The sequence below is a fragment of the Grampus griseus genome, assembly GCF_964374135.1.
Source record: "Grampus griseus genome assembly, chromosome: 2".
NCBI lineage: Eukaryota > Metazoa > Chordata > Mammalia > Artiodactyla > Delphinidae > Grampus > Grampus griseus.
The window spans coordinates 108,208,101-108,232,437 of record NC_139018.1 but is presented as its reverse complement, the minus strand read 5'-3'; the positions used below and the strand labels follow the sequence as shown (position 1 = coordinate 108,232,437).

The window sequence follows — 24,337 nt, the reverse complement described above, 5'->3', positions numbered from 1 at the left end:
TCCGTACATTTTTTAAAAATTATAGAATATCTTGTATGCCAGATTAAGTTGTAATTTTATGCAGAAAGTAGTGGAGAGCTATTAAAAGGGTTTTAAGCATGAGAATTGGACATCACTAGATATGTGTTTTAGATTGTTGGGAAGGGAAGGTGCTGAGATAAATGGAGGGAAACATGACTAGAGGCCTACTTGTGGACATTTCTCCAGCACTTGCCCTTTATCTCCTACCATCTTTTGGATCAGTTTTTTTTTTTTAACTGGAATATAGTTGATTTACAATGTTGTGCTAGTTTCAGGTGTACAGCAAAGTGAATCAGTTATAAATATATCCACTCTTTTTTTAGATTCTTTTCCCATATAGGCCATTATAGAGTATTGAGTAGAGTTCCCTGTGCTATACGGTAGGTCCTTATTAGTTTTCTGTTTTACATATAGTAGTGTGTATATATCAATCAGATAAATTCTTATCAACGTACAAAACATAACTCTTGAACCCACATCCCCTCCACAGTAAACTACAAGTTGATCTTGCTGTTTCCAGTTCCCTTCCAGCCTTTGATTCTGAGTGAGATGAGAAGTTGCCAGAAGGTTTTGCATGGAGAAATGACATAATCAGATGTAAGTTTTAAAAGACCACTCTGGTTGCGGTATAAGAGAACACACTACAGAGGACCAAGGACTAAATCAGGGGCACTTGGGGCTATTATAATAAGCCTACTAGAAAAGATGATGGATTGGACTAAGATGATAGCCATGTAAGTGGAAGAGTGGATGGGTAGGTATTTTTGCAAATCTGATGAAAAGTGGTATCCCATGTTCCTCAATGGGAAAACAATATTATAAAGATGTCTGTTATCCCTATGTTAATTTATAAATTTAATATTCCAATAAAATGCCAATAAGTTTTAAAATGAAAGTAGGCAAATGGATTCTAAAGTTCACACAAAAAAATAAGAATGGTAAACAAGCAAAATGATAATGCACACTCATAATGCTTACTCTGTGTCACTCTGTTCATTTAATGCAACAACTCTATGAGGTACATACTCTTATCAACCCTTCTAGATGAAGAAACTTAAGCCCAGAGTGTTTAAGTAGCTTTCCCAAGGTCACACAACTAGTAAGTAACAGCCAGGATTTAACCCCAGGTAGACTGGTTCCAGAGCCTCTCCACCTAACCAGCAACTGAAGAATGAGGAAGGACTGCATCTTCTATTTTTAAAATATTATAAACTGGGCTTCCCTGGTGGCGCAGTGGTTGAGAGTCTGCCTGCCGATGCAGGGGACACGGGTTCGTGCCCCGGTCCGGGAAGATCCCACATGCCATGGAGTGGCTGGGCCTGTGAGTCATGGCCGCTGAGCCTGCGTGTCCGGAGCCTGTGCTCCACAACGGGAGAGGCCACAACAGTGAGAGGCCCGCGTACCGCAAAAACAAAAACAAAAACAAACAAACAAACAAAATATATATATATATATATTATAAACCTTTACATATTTAAGTGTGTACCAGTGCATGAACAGACCAATGGAAAAGAATGTAAAGTACAGAAATAGATCCCAAATATATATGGGAATTTAGTATTGGAAAAGGTGATATTTCAAATTAGGAAAAGAATATTTAATAAATGGTATTGACAACAGTATACATCTAGAAAATAAAAAGGTATATCCATACCTTACCTAATAAATTTTAAGATGAAAACTGAAGCCTTTAAATATTATGTACAGTATTACCTAATTACTGAATACATAAAATACAAATAAATATGTAGAATATTACAAAGTTTCTGAGAAATATTAGTGGTCCCTTGGGAAGTGAGGTCAGGCTCATGTTGGTTCTTCTCATGGTACAGAGCCGGACTCTTACCCAAGGGATCATCCATCAGTTTACAGCTTTGAAAAGTAAAGCTCTCATCATGTGATACTGGAGCAATTGGACATCCAAAGGGGTGGGGTGGGAGTGGGGGCTGAAACTAAGTCTCAATACCTTATACAGAAATCAACTCAAAATGGATCACAGACTTAAATGTAAACCTAGAAAACTTTCAGAAAAAGCACAGGAGAAAAGTTTTCAGGATCTAGGGCTAATAGTTCTTAGGCTTGACTCCAAAATCATGATCCATAAGAGGAAAAACTGCTAAGTTGGACTTCATCAAAATTAAGAACTTTTGCTCTGAAAAAACAAAACAAACATGTTAGGATGAAAGGACAAGCTATAAAATGGGGGAAAAATATTTGCAAACCACATACAAAGGACTAATATCTAGAATACATAACTCAAATTTCAGCAGTAAAAAACCCAAAAAATCCAGTTAGAAAATGGGCAAAAGACATGATCAGACATTTCAGTGAAGAGGGTATACAGATGGCAGATAAGCATATGAAAAGATATTCAACATAATTAGCCATTAAAGAAGTGCAAATTAAAACCACAATGAAATATCACCACATATCTATCAGGTTGTCTAAAATAAAAAATAGTAAATACACAAAATGCTGATGAGAGTGCAGGCCAAATGGATGATTCATATATCGCTGGTGGGAATATAAAATGGTACAGCCACTTTGGAAAACAATGTGGCAGTTTCTTTAAAAACTAAACATGTAACTGGTGTATGACCTAGCAATTGCACTCCTGGGCATTTACTCCAGAGAAATGATGGTTTGTGTTCACATAAATACCGGTATACAAATGTTTATAGTAGCTTTATTCATGATAGCCCCCAAATGGAAAGAACCCAAATATTCTTCAGCAGGTGAATGATTACACAAAGTGTGGTTTCGTTTTATCCACACATTTTTTTGCACACCTTTATTGCAATAAAAAGGAACACTGGGGGCTTCCCTGGTGGCGCAGTGGTTAAGAGTCTGCCTGCCGATGCAGGGGACACGGGTTCGTGCCCCGGTCCGGGAAGATCCCACATGACGCGGAGCGGCTTGCCCCGTGAGCCATGGCCGCTAAGCCTGCGCGTCCGGAGCCTGTGCTTCGCAGCGGGAGAGGCCACAACAGTGAGAGGCCCGCGTACCGCAAAAAAAAAAAAAAAAAAAAAAAGGAACACTGATGCAAGAACCTGGATGTATCTCTAGAGGATTAGGCTGAGTGAGAAGAGTAAATCCCAAAAGGTTATGTACTGTATGATTCCATTTATATAACATTCTAGAAAGGACAACAGTTATAGAAATGGAGGATTAGTGGTTGCCAGAGGTTAAGGAAGGGAAGTGGGTATGGCTATAAAGGGGCAAATGAGGGATCCTGGTAGTATGGAAATGTTCTGTATCTTGACCATCAATGTCAACATCCCGGTTGTGATACTGTAATACAGTTTTGCAAGAGAAACTGAGTAAAAAGTACCCGGAATTTTGCGGTACTATTTATTACAACTGCATATGAAGCTACAATTATCTCAGAGTTTAATTTTTAAAATCTAATCATGTGGAGTGAATGGCCTTCCCTGTCCCTCCTGCTTAAAACCCTCCAGTGGTTTCCCACTGTTCTTAAGATATGAGATCCTGGACGCTACGATCTTGTCCACCTCCCAGGATCACCAGGCTCCCTTCAGGCTTTCTGTGCTCCATCCACACTGGCATTCTTTCAGTTCCCGCACCAGACCTACTCCTAGTCTACTAGGGGGCTTTTGTAAATGCTGTTCCCATTCGGACTGTGCGTCCCTCTCTTCTTTCTCTTCTATTTCTACGATTTAACTCATAATTACCCTTCAGACCTCAGATGGAGTCTCAAAGCCTTAGGACAACCTTCCCCAACCTCTTTAAATTTAATTTTCCTATAAGCTCTTCTTGCCCTTTTTTCCTCTTTGGTAGTACTTACATTCGCCGCTGCCCTTTTGCATTTGATTGCAGGATTACTTGATTAATGTGTTTTCTTTACTAGATAGGTAGTTCTACGAGGAGAGGAACTGTATCTGTTAGTCGCACTGCAAAGGGGCTAGCTCCTCACCTAGAATGCTCAGTAAGGACAGTATTTTTGAATTGAAGGGTTGAATGAACGCCCATCCATGCGCCGGGCTCCCTGGGTCGGGTGCGTCACACTTATGTCGCGCGCGGTATACGTCACTTCCTCCCGGAAGACACTTTGGCTGGGAACCACTCAGATTCCTGTCACTTCTCAGAATCCCTCCGTGGCCATGGCTCTGCCTCCCTTCTTCACCCCGGGTCGCCTGGGCCCGCCGCTCCCGCAGCCGCCGGCTCCCGCTCCCTTCGGCTGTCCGCCACCGCCGCTACCCTCTCCGGCTTTCCCACCGCCTCTTCCCCAGCGGCCTGGTCCCTTTCCGGGGGCCTCCGCCCCCTTTCTCCAGCCCCCGCTGGCTCTGCAGCCCCGGGCCCCCGGGGAAGCCTCCCGCGGGGGTGGGGGCGGGGGCGGCGGCGGCGGCTCCTTCTACCAGGTGCCGCCACCGCCGCTCCCTCCCCCGCCGCCCCAGTGCCGGCCCTTCCTAGGGAACGACGCCGGTGAGCGCCCGCGGCCGCCGCCTCCAGGCCCGGGGCCGCCCTGGAGCCCGCGCTGGCCTGAAGCACCGCCGCCGTCCGACGTGCTTGGGGACGCGGCCCTGCAGCGCCTGCGCGACCGGCAGTGGCTAGAGGCGGTGTTCGGAACCCCGCGGCGGGCCGGCTGCCCGGTGACCCCGCGCGCGCCCGCCGGCCCCAACCTGGGCGAGGTTCGGGCTCGGTTGCGCGGGTCCCTGCGCCTGGTGCGGCGGCTGCGCGACCTGGGCCATGCGCTGCGCGAGGCCGAGGCTGACGGCGTGGCCTGGGCACAGCTGCATGCGGAGGCACAGCCGCTGCGCGCCGAGCTGGCCGAGCGACTTCAGCTCCTGACCCAGGCAGCCTATGTGGGCGAGGCGCGGCGCAGGCTGGAGAGGGTCCGGCGCCGCCGGCTGCGGCTTCGCGAGAGGGCCCGGGAACGCGAGGCCGAGCTGGAGGCGGAGGCCACGCGGGCAGCGGAGCGCGAGCAGGAGATTGACCGCTGGAGGGTCAAGTGCGTGCAGGAGGTGGAGGAGAAGAAGCGGGTAAGAGCAGCGGATGCACACGGGAGCAGGGGTAGTGGTGTTTGACACCCGATGGGGCTTGAGGCTTTGCACTGTCATTCCTCAGGGCTAAGCCTCTTTTTCCTCATCCGTAAAATAAAGAGATAGTTTGCCTTTCCGACCTCATATTTCCGTATTGGTTGCGTGTTAATGGTGTACAGTAAATAACACAAATGCTCTAGGTGCGCTGCAAAGTCCCATAAATACAAAGTATAGGATTGCATAGTGGTTTTGCAGGGATGACAGATCTGTTTTCTGCTCCAGCGTTCTGTCCACTTAGTAACATTCACGACGAACAAGAATCTGGGTCCTTGCGTCTTGTCCTGCTCTAGGTGATTTTAAGAATACAAAAAAAGAGAACTTGGGGCATTTTCTCAAGGAACATATACCCTAATTGGCTGATGGGGCACTAGTGATGATTTTCCCAGGATTCCTTTATTTACAAGTTCAACAATATCCCAAGTTCAACGATGGTATTTTTGAGCACTTACTCAAAACCTTGTAACAGTCTGAGAGGTAGGCAGTATTATTCCAATTTTACAGATTAGGAAATTGAGGCATAGAGAGGTTAACTTGCCAACAGTCACACAACCGGTTTGTGGCAGTTTCACTCCTGATTTGAGCCCAGATTGCTCGATTCCAAAGCCTACTGATCTCAAGTTTTAACTTAAGTAGAGGGCCAGGGTGAAACTGGAAATCAGTCAAATAGTTAAGGCATTCTCATTACTTTTGAATGCCTCTAGGGACTTCCCCTCTCCCTCCACTCTCCACAACCAGCGGGTACAGGCTTGTGTCCTCCTTGTGTCTGCTACAGCCCTGGAGTCTGATCCAACTCCCCTCTAAAGTATATTGATGGCAAGCTTTGTCTTCACACCTCCAGGAATATATCAGCGCTTTAAAGGAGAGTACTTGGAGGCAATGCCTTAACCTAAGGGAATATGAGTAAGTTCACCAGACATTTAATGTGGGCCCATTATGGCAGGCCCACTGCTGAGTGCTGGAAGTAGGGGTGAATAAGACATAGTGTTTGTCCTTGAGGGGCTTAGAGCACAATGGGGGATCATGTCTGTATAGCATGGTGTGTGTTAGGATTTCAACTGTAGGTGCTATAAAAGCCCAGAGAAGGAATATCTAATCCACTGGGGGAAGGTATCAAGGAAGGCTTCCCAGATGATGTGGTGACATCTCAGCTGAGTCTTGTAGGAAATGTCAAAGCTAAGTGAAAGCAGCATGTGCAGTTCCAGAAACAAAAGAGTGAAACAGCATGGTGTGTCTGTAATGGTGAAACTATAGTGCTTATTTGACAGATGGGAAAGAGAGCTTTTAGGCAAAAGGATCCTCCCTACCACACACTGTGAGGGTACTGGAGACAGAGTCCTGTGAGTAGTGACTTGAGGAACCAGGGTTATTTAGCTTACATGTGAACCAACTTAAGAGAAAGATCGAGTCTTCAGATGTTTAAAAGGCTGTCATATCAAAGAGATCCTTGAGACTTTAGAGCATCGGGGCACAAACCGTGCTTAGGTTATCACTGAGAACATTGTAGAGTCCTAGGCCTTTCCAACCCCATTCTTTATCTTCCCTGCTAGTCTGAATCTTTGGATCCAGGAGTCTGCATTTTTAATAAGAGAGCCCCAAGTTAACAAGGTAAGTTGGAGGCAGATGTTCCTTGAACCACACTTTGAGAAACTCTGAGGAAGAAACAAAGGCAAGAGCCCACGTGGAAGCTGCAGAGAAGATAATCCCTTGGCTGGACCAATGTAGAGAGGAGTTGTGCATGGCTCAGGAAATTGGGATGTAGATCCAGTAGAGTCTTTCTTAACCTTGGGACTGTCTGATCCTCTGAAATCTCACGGCCAGGCAGATTTTCTCTGCTGTAAGGTTGTTACTCGTAAGGTTCCATACTGGGTCTCATGGGCTCTCTTTCTCATCCAGGAGCAGGAACTTAAAGCTGCTGCTGATGGTGTCCTATCTGAAGTGAGGAAAAAACAAGCAGACACCAAAAGAATGGTGGACATTCTTCGGGCCTTGGAGAAATTGAGGAAACTCAGGAAAGAGGCTGCAGCAAGAAAAGGTAACCATGGCTTTGCATTTCTTTCCATTCTTTACCCTAGCCCCCTCCTCCCCAAAATTGTTGAAGGAAAAATGCTTGATACTTCATTATTTTCACCAAGTAGGGTAACTAAGCTTATCAGCAGTACTTCAGAACTTTGGAAGTAGAAAGCCTCAGAAGGTATTTATCCCTGGTAGCCAAGATTGAAAAGGATGTGGGAACTCACCGCACTGTCTTCCTCTTTTTTTTACTTTTATAAAAAAATTAATTTATTTATTTTTGGCTGTGTTACTGCACATGGGCTTTCTCTAGTTGTGGTGAGCGGGGCTACTCTTTGTTGCAGTGCATGGACTTCCCATTGCCGTGGCTTCTATTGTGGTAGAGCACCGGCTCTAGGCTCACAGGCTTCAGTAATTGTGGCACGTGGGCTCAGTAGTTGTGGCTCACAGGCTCAGTAGTTGTGGCTCGCAGGCTCAGTAGTTGTGGCGCACGGTCTTAGTTGCTCTGAGGCATGTGGGATCTTCCTGGACCAGGGATCGAACCCATGGCGCCTGCATTGGCAGGCGGATTCTTAACCAATGTGCCACCAGGGAAGTCCTGCACTGTCTTCCTCTTGACTCATCATTGCCATCCCAGGCATTCCTGGCCACACTTTTCTGAGTGAGGCTGGCGTGGCTGATCAAGCCCATATACCAAGGTGAAAGCTATTCTATCTTTACTTGGTGCTTCAGAAGGTGTCGAAAACTTAGCATGCTCCTTCATATACATTTCAAACCTGAAACATTGATATTTGTAGAGGTGTGAATGGTTGGACGGGGCAGGGAGTGCCCTGCAGACTGCATGGGTGTCCCTGGCTTACCTGCATGTCACTTTTGGACCCAGAGAACCTCAGTGGTCTCCTCTTGCCTCTAGAGGGAGCACTGGTTTTCTAGAAGTTCCCCAGTTGTGCTTTCCTGCCTGCCTAGATCCTTGCTCTTGCCAGTCTGTTTGTCTGGAGGGCCTTCAGTACCATCTTTGCCATTTTTAGCTCTCATTATCCTTCAAAAGTAAATACAGTAAATTCCATCCTTCCCCGATCTGGACTGAGGTGACCTACTGCTCCTTCTCATTTGCACCTGGCTTGAACAACATGCTGCCTTATTTAGTAGGCTGTAGGCCATTGACATTCACCAGGGATATTTGAGAGTACACAAATTAGCAAGTACCACAATAGCAAATGATCTGCCCTGTGTGGTTTAAAATATAATTGAAAACTGCAGCTCAGATCCTTAATAAAATGTCACTGGGACATGTGCATTCAGTCAGGCTCATTCACTAGCTAAATGATTAACTTCTACATGCCAGCCTCCAGACTGGCTGATTCAGATTCAGGTCTCAGAATCAGATGACCCCACAAAGCATTCATGAATCAGAAGGAGGTTGCATCTACTGTGTCTACCTCTATCTCTTAATTATAATAATGCAAAACCTGAGGGCTACTATTTCATATTCCCCTACTTCATGTCCTCCGTGAGCTGAGTGTTCAGTAAACTTATGCCAAGTGAATTTATTGTACAACACAATTTCTATTAGTCTGCCTCACTTTGGTCTGAAAGAAGGAAGAAATTTTAGGAGAAATTAAAATCTAAAATAAGCAGGCTCTGGAGTTAACTGACTTGAATGTAAAATGATTTAGTATCTAGTAACTGGTTTTGTTGGATACTTTAAAAGAAAAAGAGCAACTTTCTAAGTTCTCTCACTGTGCTGAGAAAATGAAGCTGGTTATGTAAGCAGGGCCACGTCTCAAAGTGTCTTATTTGCTAGGCTAGACTTCTCACCTATGCTTAAAGCTGAGTGGAACCATTGGAAGCTTTTAAGCAGAGATGACAAAGATCAGTGCTGGCAGAGTAGAGAAAGGTTTGGGGCTTCTAGGAGGGAGGAAAAAAGAGAGACTGATAGGGCTGTTGCAGTCTGAGCAGGGATAATATGGGAGTGTGAACTAAGAGTCAGATAGTGAGCTGGAGAAAAGTAAACAGATTTAAGAGATGTGAGTAGAGTGTGTGTGTGTGTGTACACATATAAGTAAATAACTTGGGGGAACTCAGCATGTGGGAGCTGAAGGAAAAAAATGACTTTCAGGTTCTAGCTTGATCTATTGAATGAGTGATGATACCATTCTAATTGACCAGGAAAACAAGAGGGGGAACAGGCTTGGGGCTGATGAGTTCAGTTTGGGACCTGTTATGTTTGTGGTGCCTGTGGTACATCCTGGATAAGAGTTTATCAGCATGTTGCTGTAAGTAGGATGACCTTGAGGAGATTGTGCGGTGTGAGATGAGGCCCAAAGACAAAATCCTAGGGAATGTCAAAATCAAGTTGGGTAAGGAGGAGGCCACAAAAGAGATCAAGAGAGGTCAGAGATAGGAGGAAAGTGTAGACCCCTTACTTTTTCTGGAAAGTGGCAAATGCTCAGAGAGATTGCATAATATTGGGCAGGTTACTTAAACTTCTCTGTGCCTTGGTTTTTCCTCACCTGTAAGAAGAGAATAGTGATGGTACCGATCCATGGGGTGTTGCAAGGATTAAATTAGTAAACATGCATAAAGTGTTTAAGACAGTCCTGGCGGGCTTCCCTGGTGGCGCAGTGGTTGAGAGTCTGCCTGCCGATGCAGGGGACACGGGTTCGTGCCCCGGTCTGGGAAGAGCCCACATGCCGCGGAGCGGCTAGGCCCGTGAGCCATGGCCGCTGAGCCTGCGTGTCCGGAGCCTGTGCTCCGCAACGCGAGAGACCACAGCAGTGAGATGCCTGCGTACCGCAAAAAAAAAAAAAAAAAAAATCCTGGCATGTAGTAAATGCTGTATAAGTGTTTATTATTATTATTATCAAGTAATATAAAGATTAATAAACATCCATGGGAATTAGTACCCAACAGGTTATTAGTGACTGGTGCTGGGTGCATTTCAGTGGAGTGGTATGGGTAGAGGCCAGACTAGACTAGATCAAAGAGGAGGAGATAAGAAAAGCAGACAGTGAGTCCAGCTTATTAAAAGTTTGCCTGTGAAGAGAAGCAGGAGGGATAGTTAATGGCTTGAGGTCCTGCAGGAAGTAGGGAGATTCAGATCCCAGATGGAGGAATTAACTTAAGTGGAGAAGGACCCATTTTCCACTGAAATGAAAACGAAGAGGGCAAGGATGGGTAGTAATGCAGATGAGTAAAGTCAGCAGCAAAAAATTAAGGGATTTCCTGGCTGATAGCCTCTTTTCTCTAGGGAAAATGCTAGATGGTTTGCTAAGAGTAGAGAAGTAAGGCTTTAGGAGGGAGGTGAATGTTTGAAATAATTGTTGTGAGGAATGAGTGAGAGCCAACCAGAGACACATGGGAGTATGGCTGTAGAGAGGTGCCATTATGGGCTGAGCTGATGTAACTATACACTGGCAGTAGATCACATAACCAAATGAGTCTGCAGTTGGCAGGTGGGCACAGAGCACAGGTCTATTGGGGTTTTGCTTAATGGGCGACCACACGTTTTGGTGAAATCTGATATATTAGATTGGAGGTTTTAGTGAAGCTGACAGAGTTTTGGGTAGAAAGTCAGAGAAGAGAATAATTGGGTTTAAGACTTCAGAGGTGGAAACTTTTTTCTGATCATGCCAAGGTCCAAAGACTGCACGAGGCCCTAAGGTATGGGTGGCTAAAGGGGAATAAAGGAGAAAGCATTGGTATCTAGGAGCTGCAGGAACTAGAGAAGTAATGGTAGAGGTGGAGGGAACCTAGATCATGTCGTTGCAGGTGGTCTGGAAGAGGATTGGTGGGGGGGGGGCGTTTCAGAGGGAGAGTGTCATGGTGGTCAGGAGGGATCCATGAAAGGCTGAGGGGAATGAGCGCGGGTGGTGCAGGCCAGCACACCGAGATGGGAGCAGGCCACACCTTCTCAGGGGTCTGGAGGCACTTTGGGGCTGATGGCGTGTCTGTGTATTTTTGCTGTACTGAGAGATTTTAGTACTTGCAGCAGAGATTGTATGACCCAGAAGCCTAAAATATTCACTGTCTGGCCGCTTATGGAAAAGGTTTGCCAATCCTTAGTCTAGGTAAAGAAATGAAACAAAACCATGAAATTATTATGAAACAACAAAGTGACAGCTTAAATTTCTCAGTGCATAAGAATTTTGTGTGTATTTGGAAAATAATTGGCAACTTAGTAGAGATGGATTTGAGTTGTAGAGTTTCCATAGGTGGGAATGAGTAGATGAAAACTTGTTCAAGCCAAGAAATCATGACAAAATGATCTGAAGGAATGTTAGCCTCGGAGATGAAGATAGGAGAGCGAGTTCTGCAACTACTTAGCTGCCGTGGTTGAGGGAAAAAAGAGTCAGACCTCCAAATCAGGGTGACCAACCATCACATCTGTCCCAGGACACTGGGTTTTCAGTGCTAAAACTGGACAAATGAAACATTTGGTCACCCTGCCCTCAGCAGCAGACTGTGAGGTTATTGTGGTTGGTTAAGTGTATTTCTTCCTCACTGTCCAAGTGTGCGCTCTCAGAAGTTCAGACTCAGTCAGAGGAAAACTTGTTTTTTAGTTGGGTCTAGGAGTCTGTGCTGTAGGAATTTCACAGTGAAGAAGTAAAAGACAGTTCCTCCCTTTAGTAGAGGAATTCTCCAACTGAAGGATCAAAACCATTAAGAAATAAACAAAATCAAAGGTTAAGTAGTGTGATACAGAAAGAGGAGTTAGTGAAAGTCAGGGGTGAAATTAATTGAAGACTCAAAAAGATCAAATTGAGACTTGAAGGCTGGTTGGAATTTGTAAACTCTAACCAAATTCATACTGTTAGTAGGACTTTGAGTCTGTTCATTAGAACATGGATTTGGGGATAAGAAAAAGTTGTATCTAAAATGTCATTTGCATCTCTTTGCCCAGGGGTCTGTCCTCCAGCCTCAGCAGATGAGACCTTTGAGCATCACCTTCAGCGACTGAGAAAACTCATTAAAAAACGCTCTGAATTATATGAAGCTGAAGAGAGAGCCCTCAGAGTTATGTTGGAAGGAGAACAAGAGGAAGAGAGGAAAAGAGAATTAGAGAAGAAACAGAGGAAAGAAAAAGAGAAATTTTTACTACAGAAGCGTGAAATTGAGTCCAAGTTATTTGGGGATCCAGGTAAGTTCCTCTGTAACCAGTGGAGAAAAGAAAAATACTAGATTGACAGCTCTTTTCCTCATGGATGATCTCCACCTAAGCTAAGAGGTGGTAGGCGACAAATTGGAAGGATCCTTTAGGATTTGAATTCTAAACTATATCCTGGAAATCAAGGATAAAGATGAAACACATTTGATCATATTGTATAATCATAGACTAAGTCACTTTGCCTTGAGAAATATGCTGTACATATGAAGCATAATGACATGGTATTGTGCCTTTTCTTTTTCAGATGAGTTCCCACTTGCTCACCTCTTGCAGCCTTTCCGGCAGTATTACCTCCAGGCTGAGCACTCCCTGCCAGCACTCATCCAGATAAGGTCAGAGGGGCATTCTCCATGTTTTCCTTCCCTTAGGTAGCAAGAAGCAGTCGACAAAGTGCTTATGTTGTTGAGGTCTATTACTATATCTTTTTTTTTTTTTTTTAGTTCCTTATGAGTTTATAGAATGTTTCCAAGTTTGAAGCATGCCACACACGTCTTGTTTAGTCCTCATCAGTTCTTGAGAAGTAGATGTCCCTATTTTAACAGGTGAAGACACTGAAACTCAGGTTGTGACTTGCCCTCTGTATTATCCCATGCTATAGCTGTTATGTTGACTTAAATCATTGACTTCCTTTTCCTAAGTCTCTTCTACTGCTAAACAGACCAAGGAAAAGAAACCCTCCCTGTATACTCACCTGTGGAGACTGTTAACAAAGACCCACACTGACTTGTGAGTTCTTACAGGTCAAAGCCAAGAGAGCTAGGAACAAGGAGTCTCACCTTAATCTGCAGTTACTAATGAGCTAGGTAAAGTTTTCAGTTCTGAGTCTCACTTTCCTCACCTACAAGGTGAAAATGATGGACTAGACTGTGGCCTTCAAATGTGAACAGTCGTACCCTCCCAAATGTAATCTTTTGAAAAATCAGTTTGTATAACAATGAATGAATGGGTTCCACAGGCAGTTTAAATGTGTTATTGACTGGAAGCACTTCGTTATTTCTAGACTCCCCAAAGCATCTACTTGGGGCCTAAGTGTCTTCAAAGCCTGATTTGAAAAACCACTGAACTAAGTGCTCTCTGAGGATCCTTCCAAGGTCCAACAGTACTCTTTAGCGCTGTTCTGGGAAAAGTGTATTTCTGGTTAACATACAAGTTTTAGCCTTTAAATATATTACAATGGGTTCTCGTTATTTACAGCAGCTATATTCTGTAAAACTGCAAATGCTGAATTAGAGAATACTGAACTGCTGCTCCTGAAGGAGATACAGAGCTAGGCTCCTGTGAGCCTTTGGCCACGACATTTTCATCAACTGATCAATACCTAACCTTGTCTTTCTTTTTAAAGACAACTTATTTAATACATACTGTTGATTCATCAACATTGAACTCATAGCTAATGGCACTATAACTCATGCCTGAAGGTAGCTTATTTAACATACATGTGTTCTCCATGAGGCATATCACAGCCTTCTAATGCTAGCTATAGCACTCCAGCACTGTACTCGGGAGCCATTTTAAACAGCAAAATGCCAATAGCACAAAAATTTGAAGAATGTGGTACTAAAGAGACTACAGAAAAGATACTTGTTGACAGTAGGGGAGCTGAAAAGAAGAAGGCAGAGTGTCACCTCGTTCCACCACAGTTGGGAACATGCCTTTTGGTGACTCAGATTTTTCACTGCTCTGTGCATGTTGGCAAGTAACCAGGGAAGCACCATGAGTAATGATTTGTGGGTTACAAATCAATTTTAGTGAATAGCCAAATTTGCAAATACAGAATCTGCAAATAATGAGGATCGACTGTATATTCATTATTTGGTTATCCATAAAATATAAGTTATTTGGCGTTTTTTCCCACTTACATATATGTACATTTAAGAAATAGTCTTTTGCATAATTTCTAGAAATCAAGTTCTTTAATGGACTCATATCGGTCATTTGAAAGCAAAGTCCTGTAATAGAATATTTAGTTGCTAACATAGTGCTTGGAATGAAACAAAAATAAACAGTTGTTCTGTAATGTTCTCATTAAGGCATGATTGGGATCAGTACCTGGTGCCATCTGATCATCCCAAAGGCAACTCCGTTCCCCAAGGATGGGTTCTTCCCCCGCTCCCCAGCAACGACATCTGGGCAACCGCCATTAAGCTGCATTAGTAAAGATGCTCCAGGAGTGTCGTCCAGCCAAGGCTCTTTCCAGCTCTAAGTATTAGTGACGCTGCCATCTTCTTGTACTGTAGTATAAATCACAACCTCTAAACTCCACGTGGCATTGCCCTACCCAGAAGTTACGTTTTCCTTCTGTCCTCTGTCCTGGCCAAGGTGCCTCTTGAATCAGGAGATTAATATGGTTCCTCAGGAAAGGACCTAGGTGAACTGAGGTTTTTACGACAGGCAGTGGCCTTGGTTCATGAAATTCGCCTCTGTTTTGAGGGGCTTGGTCCAGATTGATTTATAAGTTTACTTTTATCTTTCTTGTGTGGTGATGGATAAGTATACGCTATACACTCATACCCTCGACACAGGTGCACTGGGTAGATTTAGCAGTCCCTTCCCCAGTACTCCTTGTTAAAGCAAGCTTGATGCAAAACCTCCTTACCTTTCTTACCCAGAGAGCCTCCTAACTTCCAGGAAGAAAGGTCAGAAATGCTTTATCTTCAGTTTTGTGAATCCCACTTTTGGTGCAGCTGGAGAGGCTCGGCTGCCAGAAAAGCTGGTGGCCTTGTCTGGTAGTCAAGTGGAGAACTTGGAAAGCCTGAAGAGTACCTGTACCCAAACTGGATTGTGTTTTAATGGATGATGGCTGCATTTTCCCCATATTAGAAGGATCCTAATGAAAGCACCTGCTTTTTAAGTTCCTAGAGGTCTGGTTGTTCAGAATCTGCAAGGATAAAAATTAATTTCCTTATGGGAGTGGGACCTTGATTAACCTCACTCAGTCACATTGTGGGAGCTGGTATAGTGGAAATTGTGGAATTTTCTTAGGAACTCAAGCTTCCAAAAATATACATGTAATTTAAGCTGGGGGAAAAGCAGATAAAAATAATAAAATTTATTTTTTTATACTCATTAATAAATGCTGTTGTGCCTGGAGATGATCAGTCATATAACATGTCAGGTTTTTTGTTTTATTTTGTTTTCCTTTTTGCCATTTATTGTGTTATTTATATTTCCAAAAAGCTAAATAAATACCATTTTTAGTTTGAGCCTTTGCCCCCAATTTGTTGCCTCCCAAATCACTACACACTCTTTCACATTGATGAAAGACATTTACTGCAAAGTTCAAATTTATTAACTAGGCATTTGTTACCGGAAGGTGAATCTCAAGCACCAAACTTTTTAGGCGGTATCCAACTCTGGATAAGCAGGAAAGGACGTCTCAACTTTGGAAGTGATTTCATGTACTTGGAAGCTCTTGGATACAAGATGCTGACACATTTGTCCCTTTTTTGTTGTTTCGTTTGCACTGTTTATATGTTATGCATTACAGAGTTAACAGGGTATGAGGGCCAGCACTCCTCTAAAGTGTTTCTAAGCTCATAAACCTCAGAATCTGATGTGATTAGCCTCACATAACCCCGTAGGCCTGTGTGCCCTTTTGTTATAAATCTCCACCATTTTCTGATGAGATGCAGGAAGAGTAGAAATAAAGGATGAATTGTACAATGTATGTTTGGTGTCCAGACAGCCTTGCCACTAAGATACCTGCATTGATGGGGTTAGGGAGTGTGGAGCAGGGACTCAGGAAAACTCAGGCAGCAGAACCCAAGGAAAAGAAAGCATTTAACTTCAGGTGGAAAAAACCATTCCCTCTTCCCTCTCATTCAGCTTCTGCAAAGTTTTAATAAAGTGAGCATTATTTTTATTATTTGTTTGGTCTTTTGTTAAGTTTTTCCTAGTTTATGCCCTGTGTAGTGGTGGTGGCAGCAGCCACTGGTACTTGAAGGCAGCTGTCCCCAACCTTTTTGGCACCAGGGACTGGTTTCGTGGAAGAAAGTTTTTCTAGGGACCAGTGTTGGGGAGGGGAGTGGGGGTGGGGATGGTTCAGGCTGTAATGCGAGCGATGGGGAGCCGCAGATGAAGCTTTGCTCACTTGCTCACTCGCTCGCTGCTCACCTCCTGCTGTGCAGCCCGGGGGCGGGGATTGGGATGTGGGGTGTGTTGGGGACCCCTGCTTTATAGGTTCAGAAAGAAAGACTTTTAAAAAATATATATTTACTTATTTTGGCTGCTCCGGGGGTCTTAGTTGCAACATGCAGGATCTTCGTTGGGGTGCGTGGGATCTTTTTAGTTGCTGCATGCGGGCTTCTTAGTTGCGGCATGCAAACTCTTAGTCGTGGCAGGCATGCGGGATCTAGTTCCCTGATCAGGGATCGAACCTGGGCCCCCTGCACTGGGAGCTTGGAGTCTTACCCACTGGACCACCAGGGACGTCCCAAGAAAGACTTATAGTAGTGTCTTTAATGAATTGTACTCCTGAGAATATGGACAGTATCATTGTAATCTTATCCTACAGTCTTTTTAATTGTGGAAAATTTCAAATATTAAAAAGTAAAGAGAATGGTATAATTTTTTTCATCATCTGGCTTCAAATAATGGTCAACTCTTGACCAATCTTGTTTTATCTGTACCCCTACCAATCACACTGGATTATTTAGAGGCAAATCTCAGATGCCATATTACTTCATAGGTGTTTATGTAGCTCTAAGACATTTAAAAAATTTAACCACTGCTATTATTGCACCTAAAGAAATGAATAACTCCTTAGTATCATCAAATATTCAGTCAATGTTTAAATTATCTCATAAATGTGTGTTTTACACTTTGTTCCAAATCAAGATCTGGATGCAATCTATGCATTGTTGTTGGTTGATGTGTCTCTTAAGTTTCTGATAACCCATAGGTCTCTCTTTCCTTCTTCCTATGTACTGTTGCACTTTCACTCCCTTGCAGTTTATTACTTGAAGAAATCAGATCAGTTTTTTCCTAAAGAGTTCCCAGTCTGGATTTTGCTAACTGCATCCTTGTGATTACATGTTCCTCTATTCCTATAATATAATGATTAGACAGAGCTGTACTGTCTAATATGGTAGCCATGTATGGTTACTGGGGACTTGAAATTGAGTCTGAACTGAAATTGAGTTTGATTTGCCATGTACAATTACACATGTGGTTCACATGTTTCTATTGGACCACTCTGATCTAAAGGTTTGATGACATTAAGATCGGGATTTTCTGGCAAGAGTATTTCATAGACCTGGTGTGTACTCCGTTTAGGAGGACTAATTGGTTGTCTTATTTTGTGATCTTAGCAGCCATTGACATTCAAGACCTAGACACACTCATTTGGATTTGCAAAATAGTGATCGTTTAATTATGCCCTTATTTCTTTAATTATCAGCTGGAATATACTAAAAGGAGAAACATCCCCTCATCAACTATTTGGTTACCCTGGGGTACAATTTGTATAGAAAAGGCAAAAAAATAAATACATGATTTTATTTACTAGTTTTCAAAATAATGAGGTAGTTCCATAGCATCCTCCAAAAGTTACCAGTGAATTTTTTTTTAAGTATCATTATGAACTCAGATCTAAATGTATTTGTCTTTTAGTCCATTGTTTTTATCTTTTTTTATTGATTGCCTCACCTTTGGCCAGTGGGAGCCTCTTTTAACTCCACTCCTGAGTTCCCACTTAATCCCAGTATTCTGTTCCAAGTTTATCTTGCACATTTCCTATCCCTGACCTATACCTATATTCTCTATGTATTGAACATAAATTAATGAAAATAGAGAATTAAACTCTTTCAAAGACTAACTAGAAATGTGTTGATTCATCATGTCGTATATGCAAGAAATTTGTTTATCTTGACAAATTTCCAGGAGACCCTGGATATGTGAGAAACTCTAACAAAAGCGTTTATTTTTAAGAAATTAGGTAAATACAGGGAAGATTGGAAAATGAAAGAGATTAGTTGTATGTTAAATACTAAGAGTGTTCGACGGGAGTGCCTGAGTTTATGACGTCAAAGAATTTGCTACAGCCACCCAACTTAATCACTTTAAAACCATTCATGTTCCTATGTCCACGTGACTTTCGTGCAAGGATGTATCAAGAAGCTTAGCTGAGATTATACCATCTGTTGTAGCAATTCACTTCTACAAGTTTTGTCTACAGAGAAGCTATCCTGGGAATTACAAGGTAAGTACAAAATATGTCTTGTTCCATTCAAATAATAATATATATAGAAGGAATGTGAATGCTGTGAAGTAGTAGCTGTGGTAGAATTTAGGAACTAGAGATTACATTTCCAAGCATTTCTAGCTAAGTTTTTTTTAAAAATTGCTTATAACAAATAAGCTGTTCCCGCATAATTAACTTTTTCCTTTTGAGTGCACGCAGCAGTAGATCCCGACTTGCCACACCTGGCTATCCATGAAGAATTTGTTTCCATTTGCTTTGTGGAATAAACTGGGTTTTTCATAGTCTCTGAAGCAAAGATTGAAGTCTTTGAGGCAATTGGTGTTAGAGTGGATTACTATGCAGAGCAGTAGACATTTTCCAACTTCATTAACTCATTCTTGCCGGAATGTGGTTACCAGGATTTGAACAGTGTTCTTGGGAAATGATTTCTATTTACCATTTTCGAGGTACAATGTTAAATGTTGGAGACATAAAAAGGGGGCAAACAGACAGGATTCCTGCCCTCCTGCAGTTAGTGTAGAGTAGAGAAGCTTAATGATTATACAGATAATTAAAGTCAGTTATAATTGTGATAAGCACTACAAAGAAAAAGTACTTAGTCACAAATTTATATTTTTCACTGTTCAAATTTTTTTAAGTGCCTGTTGAGGCTCAGATAATTTGCTAATAAGTACAAGGGCTCTAATGGTGAGCAAAATACCAAATACTCCCTAATGCAGGTTTTGAGGGAGATAGATATTAATCCAACAATCATAAAAAATGTGCCAAGTGCTTTGAAGGAGAGCTACGGTTCCATTAGATTGATTAGGCCTCCCACCCTTTTTTTCCCTCAAACAGTGTTCTGTAATGCTTTTAGGTGAAATAATACAAAATATCTGTGTATCATATAGTAAGGGTAAGAATTCATTCAGTTTATGTATGTATATGCTAGGTCACAAAGTCAAATATATTTCATTCTGTGGGGCACAGTAGAAAAAAATCTTGAAAACCAACGTACTAGTTGGATTGATTCAAGTTTGGGTGTCAGGGAAAGCTTTTTTGAGGAAATGCTGTTTCAGCAGAGCTCTGAAGAATTAACTAGTGGGAAGAGACAAAGAGGAGCATAGCAAGTATCTGGAGCAGCATCCACAAAGGCCCTCTGGGGGGCCAGGAGACCAAGGCAAGTTGAAGGCCATCATGGCTAGAGTAAGCAAGTGAAGGAGAAGGGGCCAGACACTGTAAGGCTTTAGAATCCCTTGTCAGGAGTTTACTTTTACTCTGAGAGTAGGTGGGAACCACTGGAGGCTTTTAAACAGTGGAAATGGCTTAGTTTGCTGTTTTGAAATGATCATTTTCATCCCAGTATGTGGAACAGAATCATAAGGCATGAGAGGATACATGGACATCAGTTGTCTGAGTGAGAGATAACGGGGGCTTGGATTTCCACGGTAGCAGTGGAGGTAGCATGAAATGGCTAGATTCCAGAGATTTAGGAGAGAAAACCTGGCAGGGATTTGAGATGGGTGGCAGTGAAGGAGAAGAAAGTATCAGGGGTGAGTCCCAAGCTTGTGTGCCCCTTAGACGTTCCTTGAGACAAGGAATACTGGAGGAGGAGGAGCAGTTTAGGGGAGGGGAAGATCAGAGTTCACTTTGGGTATGTTGAGTCTGAGGCACCCTTGAGACATCTTGGAGGACATGCCTCAAGGGCAGTTGTGTTGTGAGTTTGATCTTAGAAGAGCACTGGAGAATTTAATGTGTGAGTATTAGATTATTGAAGCTATGGGCAAGGATGAAGTCATTTTGGGAGGATAGTGGACACCTTTAGAAAATAATACTAGTGTCATTGTGGGGACTCCATGTATACCAATTACTACAATCCCCACCTACCCAGCCCCTTGCCCCAGGCTCAGATGTGGCCATATGGGCACAGACCCATGGACTGCTGATGGAAAGGTCCTGGATTATGCAGTTTGTTGAAGCATGCATAGACTGGCTTTCCTAATATCCCCATTGTCCCACCCTCACCCCATCCCTTCAGACCCCTTCAGGGCTTTCTCTGCCTACTGAATGGGATTAGCACTCAGCCTGAAGTTCAGCACCCTCCCCAGCTCCACCCCAATCTACCCCTTCGATCTTACTGCAGACAGCTTCTCAGCACAAAGGATATACTTGAGTCAAGCAGCTTGTCTCCCCCTCACTCTGCCCTGCCTCTGCTCCCTGGCTTAAGCTGTTCTCTCCGTGGAGTTATGCTCTCCACCCAGCCTTTTCCCTGCTCACAGGCTGTTCTCCCACCCTCCAGGGTCCAGATCAAGTCCCATCTTTCCTGAAGTTTCCCCAACCCCCCATAAGGACTAGAATATTCTCCTCCCTCTGAAGAATATCATCACTTAATGATCTGTACCTCTTATTTTGTATTTAGCAGATGCAGATGTGACCGTCATTTTAGAATATGTTCTAACTAGATCACGTCTTGCACTGTAGCCCTTGCTGCTATTAAGAGGTGTTTCCAGAATCCTCAAACTCTTAAATTACTCTAGAAGCAAGTATAATGCTGAGTAGAGAATATCTGTTAGGATGCAGGTGCTGGGGCAGAGGGAAGGAAGCAGGAGGCTGGCCCTGTACTTGCTCATTGGACAGGCAGTTCACACTTGGGACTCAGCACAACTGTGGTCCTTCCCCATAGCTAAAAATTCTAATGATAGCTGAAAATGTGAACAATAAATCTGAGAATGCCAAAACTTCCTAACTTTCATGTATCCCCTACAACTCCCTACACTCAAAGGTCCCCTGTAGGAACAGGTTGATGGGGCAGATAACTTACTGATCGCACTGAAAGCTGTCTGATCCTGTAGCATAAAGACTCAATGCCAATATGATGGGAAACTATCTCCCAACATGGGGTGGAGAAGCCTTTTGAGTCTTACATACAGTAAGACACTGACAAAAGAGGGCAGAGAGTAGAAATGAGGGAATTAAAGGATTTGCCCATCTGGCCTCATTTGACCTCTCTGCACTCAGATTATCGACTCTACCTCCTCACATGATGCTCTCATGTGGGTGTGGTGATGACCCCAGTGACCCCGAACAGCAGGGCTTTGCACCATCCTGGTAGGGATGACATTGTATTGAGCCAGGGAGCCACTCCCTGGTGTGGGCTCCCTGCTAAGCCCTGATTATTTGCAAAATGCCAGACTGTGGTCAGGAGTCTAGATTTAAGTGTATATTATAGGCAGTCATGAAATTGAATTATGTGAATGAGTTTTGCTTTGTTTTTTAAGGCAAGAATATTTAATGTGGTCTAAAATACATAAAAAAGCAAATCCCTGGCTGTTGTGAATATAATTAAACTAACAGCTACTACACTTGATCTTAGCCAAAAGGCTCAGAAGCTATGTGCGAATTTTTAATGCTTAGATTTCAGCTTTAGTAGATACTGTTGACTAATAATAATTGACTTTCTCACCAACAGTGCATGAGAGTCCCAGATATTCCACAACCTCATCAACACTTGATATTGTTAGGCTTTTAAAAATTTTAACTCTTCGTGTGTGTGTGTGTGTGTGTGTGTGTGTGTGTGTGTAGTGTTATCTCATCGTTTCATTTTGCAGTTCACTGATGACTAATGAGGTTAAACAACTTACATGTTTATTGGCTATTTGGATATTCTCTTTTGTGAGGTGCCTGTTAAAATCTCTTGCCTATTTTGGGATCTTTTTCTTATTGATTTGTAGAAGTTTTTTGCATATATTGGATATGAGTACTTTGTCAGATATGTGTGCTACAAATATCTTTTCCCCCTCTGTGATTTGCTTTTTCACTTAATGGTATGGTGATGAATGGAAGTTCTTAACTTTAATGTAACTCAATTTATCAGTATTTCCTTTATGGTTAGTCTTTTTTGTAACCTTTTATGAAATGTTTGCCTTTTCTAAGGCCATAAATATATTCTCCTATTTTATCTTAAAGCTTTTTTTACCTTTCACATTTAGATGTACAGTCTATCTGAAATTGACCTTTGTTTATGATATGAGGTAGAGGTCAAGATTTTTTTTTTCTAGGTGAATATCCAGTTGGTCCAGAACCATTTATTTAAAAGACCTTCATTTTCCTACTGCTTTGCAGGGCCAGTTTTGTCATAAATCAAGGATCCATATATGTGTGGATTTGTTTCTGGACTTTTTTTTTCTGTTCTATTGGTCTCTTTGTAAGCTCTTATGTCAATACCACACTATATTAATTGCTTTCACTTTAAACTAAGTCTCGACATCTGATAGTATAAATCTTCAACTGTGTAGCTGCTTCTTCATGATTGTCTTGGCTTTTCTTGGCCCTTTGCATTTTATTTAAATTTTAGAATTAGTTTGCCAATTTACACCAAAAAATGTGGTGGAATTTTGATACGTGGGATCTATAAATCAATTCAGGGAGAATTGATATATTTACAATATTGAGTCTTACAAGCCATGAACGTGGTATGTTCCTCCATTTAATCTAATGTTTTATAGTTTTCTGTGTAGAAGTCTTATAAATCTTGTGTTAGATTGAGTCCTAGGTAATTAATGCTAATATAAATGGTATCAATCTCTAATGAAAAAATTTAAAAAAATTTTATTTTATATTGGAGCATAGTTGATTAACAATGTTGTGTTAGTTTTAGGTGAACAGCAAAGTGATTCAGTTATACATATACATGTATCTATTCTTTTTCAAATTGTTTTCCCATTTAGACTATTACAGAATATTGAGCAGCATTCCCTGTGCTAAACAGTAGGTCCTTGTTGGTTATCTGTTTTAAATATAGCAGTGTGTATATGTCAATCCCAAACTCTAACGAAATTTTTAAAAGATAACATTTATGTGGTTTGTTTTTTTTATGTAGAAATACAATAGATTTTTGTATATTGACCTTGTATCCAAAGACTTGCTAAATTACCTTACTATTCTTTTGGATTTTCTACATATAAATATGTCATCTAGAAATAATGGTGGGTTGGTTTCTTTCCAATCCTTATACTTTTGTTTTATTTTTCCCTCTCTTTTTGCACAGGCTAGTACCTCCAGTGCAGTGTTGAACAGAAGAGATGATGAGGACATCTTTGTCTCATTTCCAATCTTGGGGGTATATTTTAATATTTCACCAGTAAGTGGGATGTTTGCTTTAAATGTTTTAGAGATTTTCTTTGTTAGGTTAAGGAAATTCTCTTCTATTCTTAAGTTGCTAAAAATGGTTTATTGTTTCTTAAAATCATGAGTGGATATTGATTTTATCAAGTGCTTTTTCTGCATCTATGGAGATAGCTAATTATACACTTTTTCATTTTTATTCTATTGATATTTATCTTTATTCCCATTGATTAATTTTGGAATGTTAATCCAGTCTCTCATTCCTGAAATAAACTCAACCTGGCAGTATTGTATTTTTCTATCCATAATTATTTTTGATAAGATTTTTGCATTTATTTTCATGAAATATCAGCCTCTAATCTTCTTGTCAGGTTTGGTTTTTTTTTTTAACATTAAAAAAAATTAATTAATTAATTATTTTTTGGCTACATTGGGTCTTCATTGCTGCACACGGGCTTTCTCTAGTTGCGGCGAGCAGGGGCTACTCTTCCCTGTGGCGTGCGGGCTTCTCATTGCGGTGGCTTCTCTTGTTGCGGAGCACGGGCTCTAGGCGGGCGGGCTCAGTAGTTGTGGCTCGCGGGCTCAGTAGTTGTGGTGCGTGGGCTTAGTTGCTCCACAGCATGTGGGATCTTCCTGGACCAGGGCTTGAACCCATGTCCCCTGCATTGGCAAGCGGATTCTTAACCACGGCGCCACCAGGGAAGCCCCCAGGTTTGGTATTAAGGTGATGATGAAATCAAAACAAGTTAGGATGTATTCCTTCTTTTCTGGAAG

At 42.3% G+C, this 24,337-nt stretch overlaps 2 protein-coding genes across 3 annotated transcripts in view; both read left to right on the top strand.

Moving 5' to 3' along the window:
• The first annotated feature begins 4,130 nt into the window (after positions 1-4,130).
• Positions 4,131-15,461, top strand: PDCD7 (programmed cell death 7). Its single transcript, XM_082648232.1, has 5 exons — positions 4,131-5,021; positions 6,975-7,113; positions 11,995-12,231; positions 12,503-12,590; positions 14,289-15,461. Exons 1-5 carry the CDS (start codon positions 4,143-4,145, stop codon positions 14,410-14,412), a joined length of 1,467 nt encoding a protein of 488 aa, XP_082504358.1. The 5' UTR covers positions 4,131-4,142; the 3' UTR covers positions 14,413-15,461.
• The window catches only part of UBAP1L (ubiquitin associated protein 1 like), a 31,911-nt gene continuing 20,102 nt past the window's right edge, over positions 12,529-24,337 (top strand). The window contains exons 1-2 of one of the 2 annotated variants that reach the window (XM_082648231.1): positions 12,529-12,590; positions 23,487-23,579. The gene's annotated coding sequence lies outside the window, so the exon portion shown is untranslated. Of the gene's footprint in view, positions 12,591-16,509; positions 18,458-23,486; positions 23,580-24,337 lie in introns of those variants that run through there. The other variant, XM_082648230.1, reaches the window with a different exon arrangement.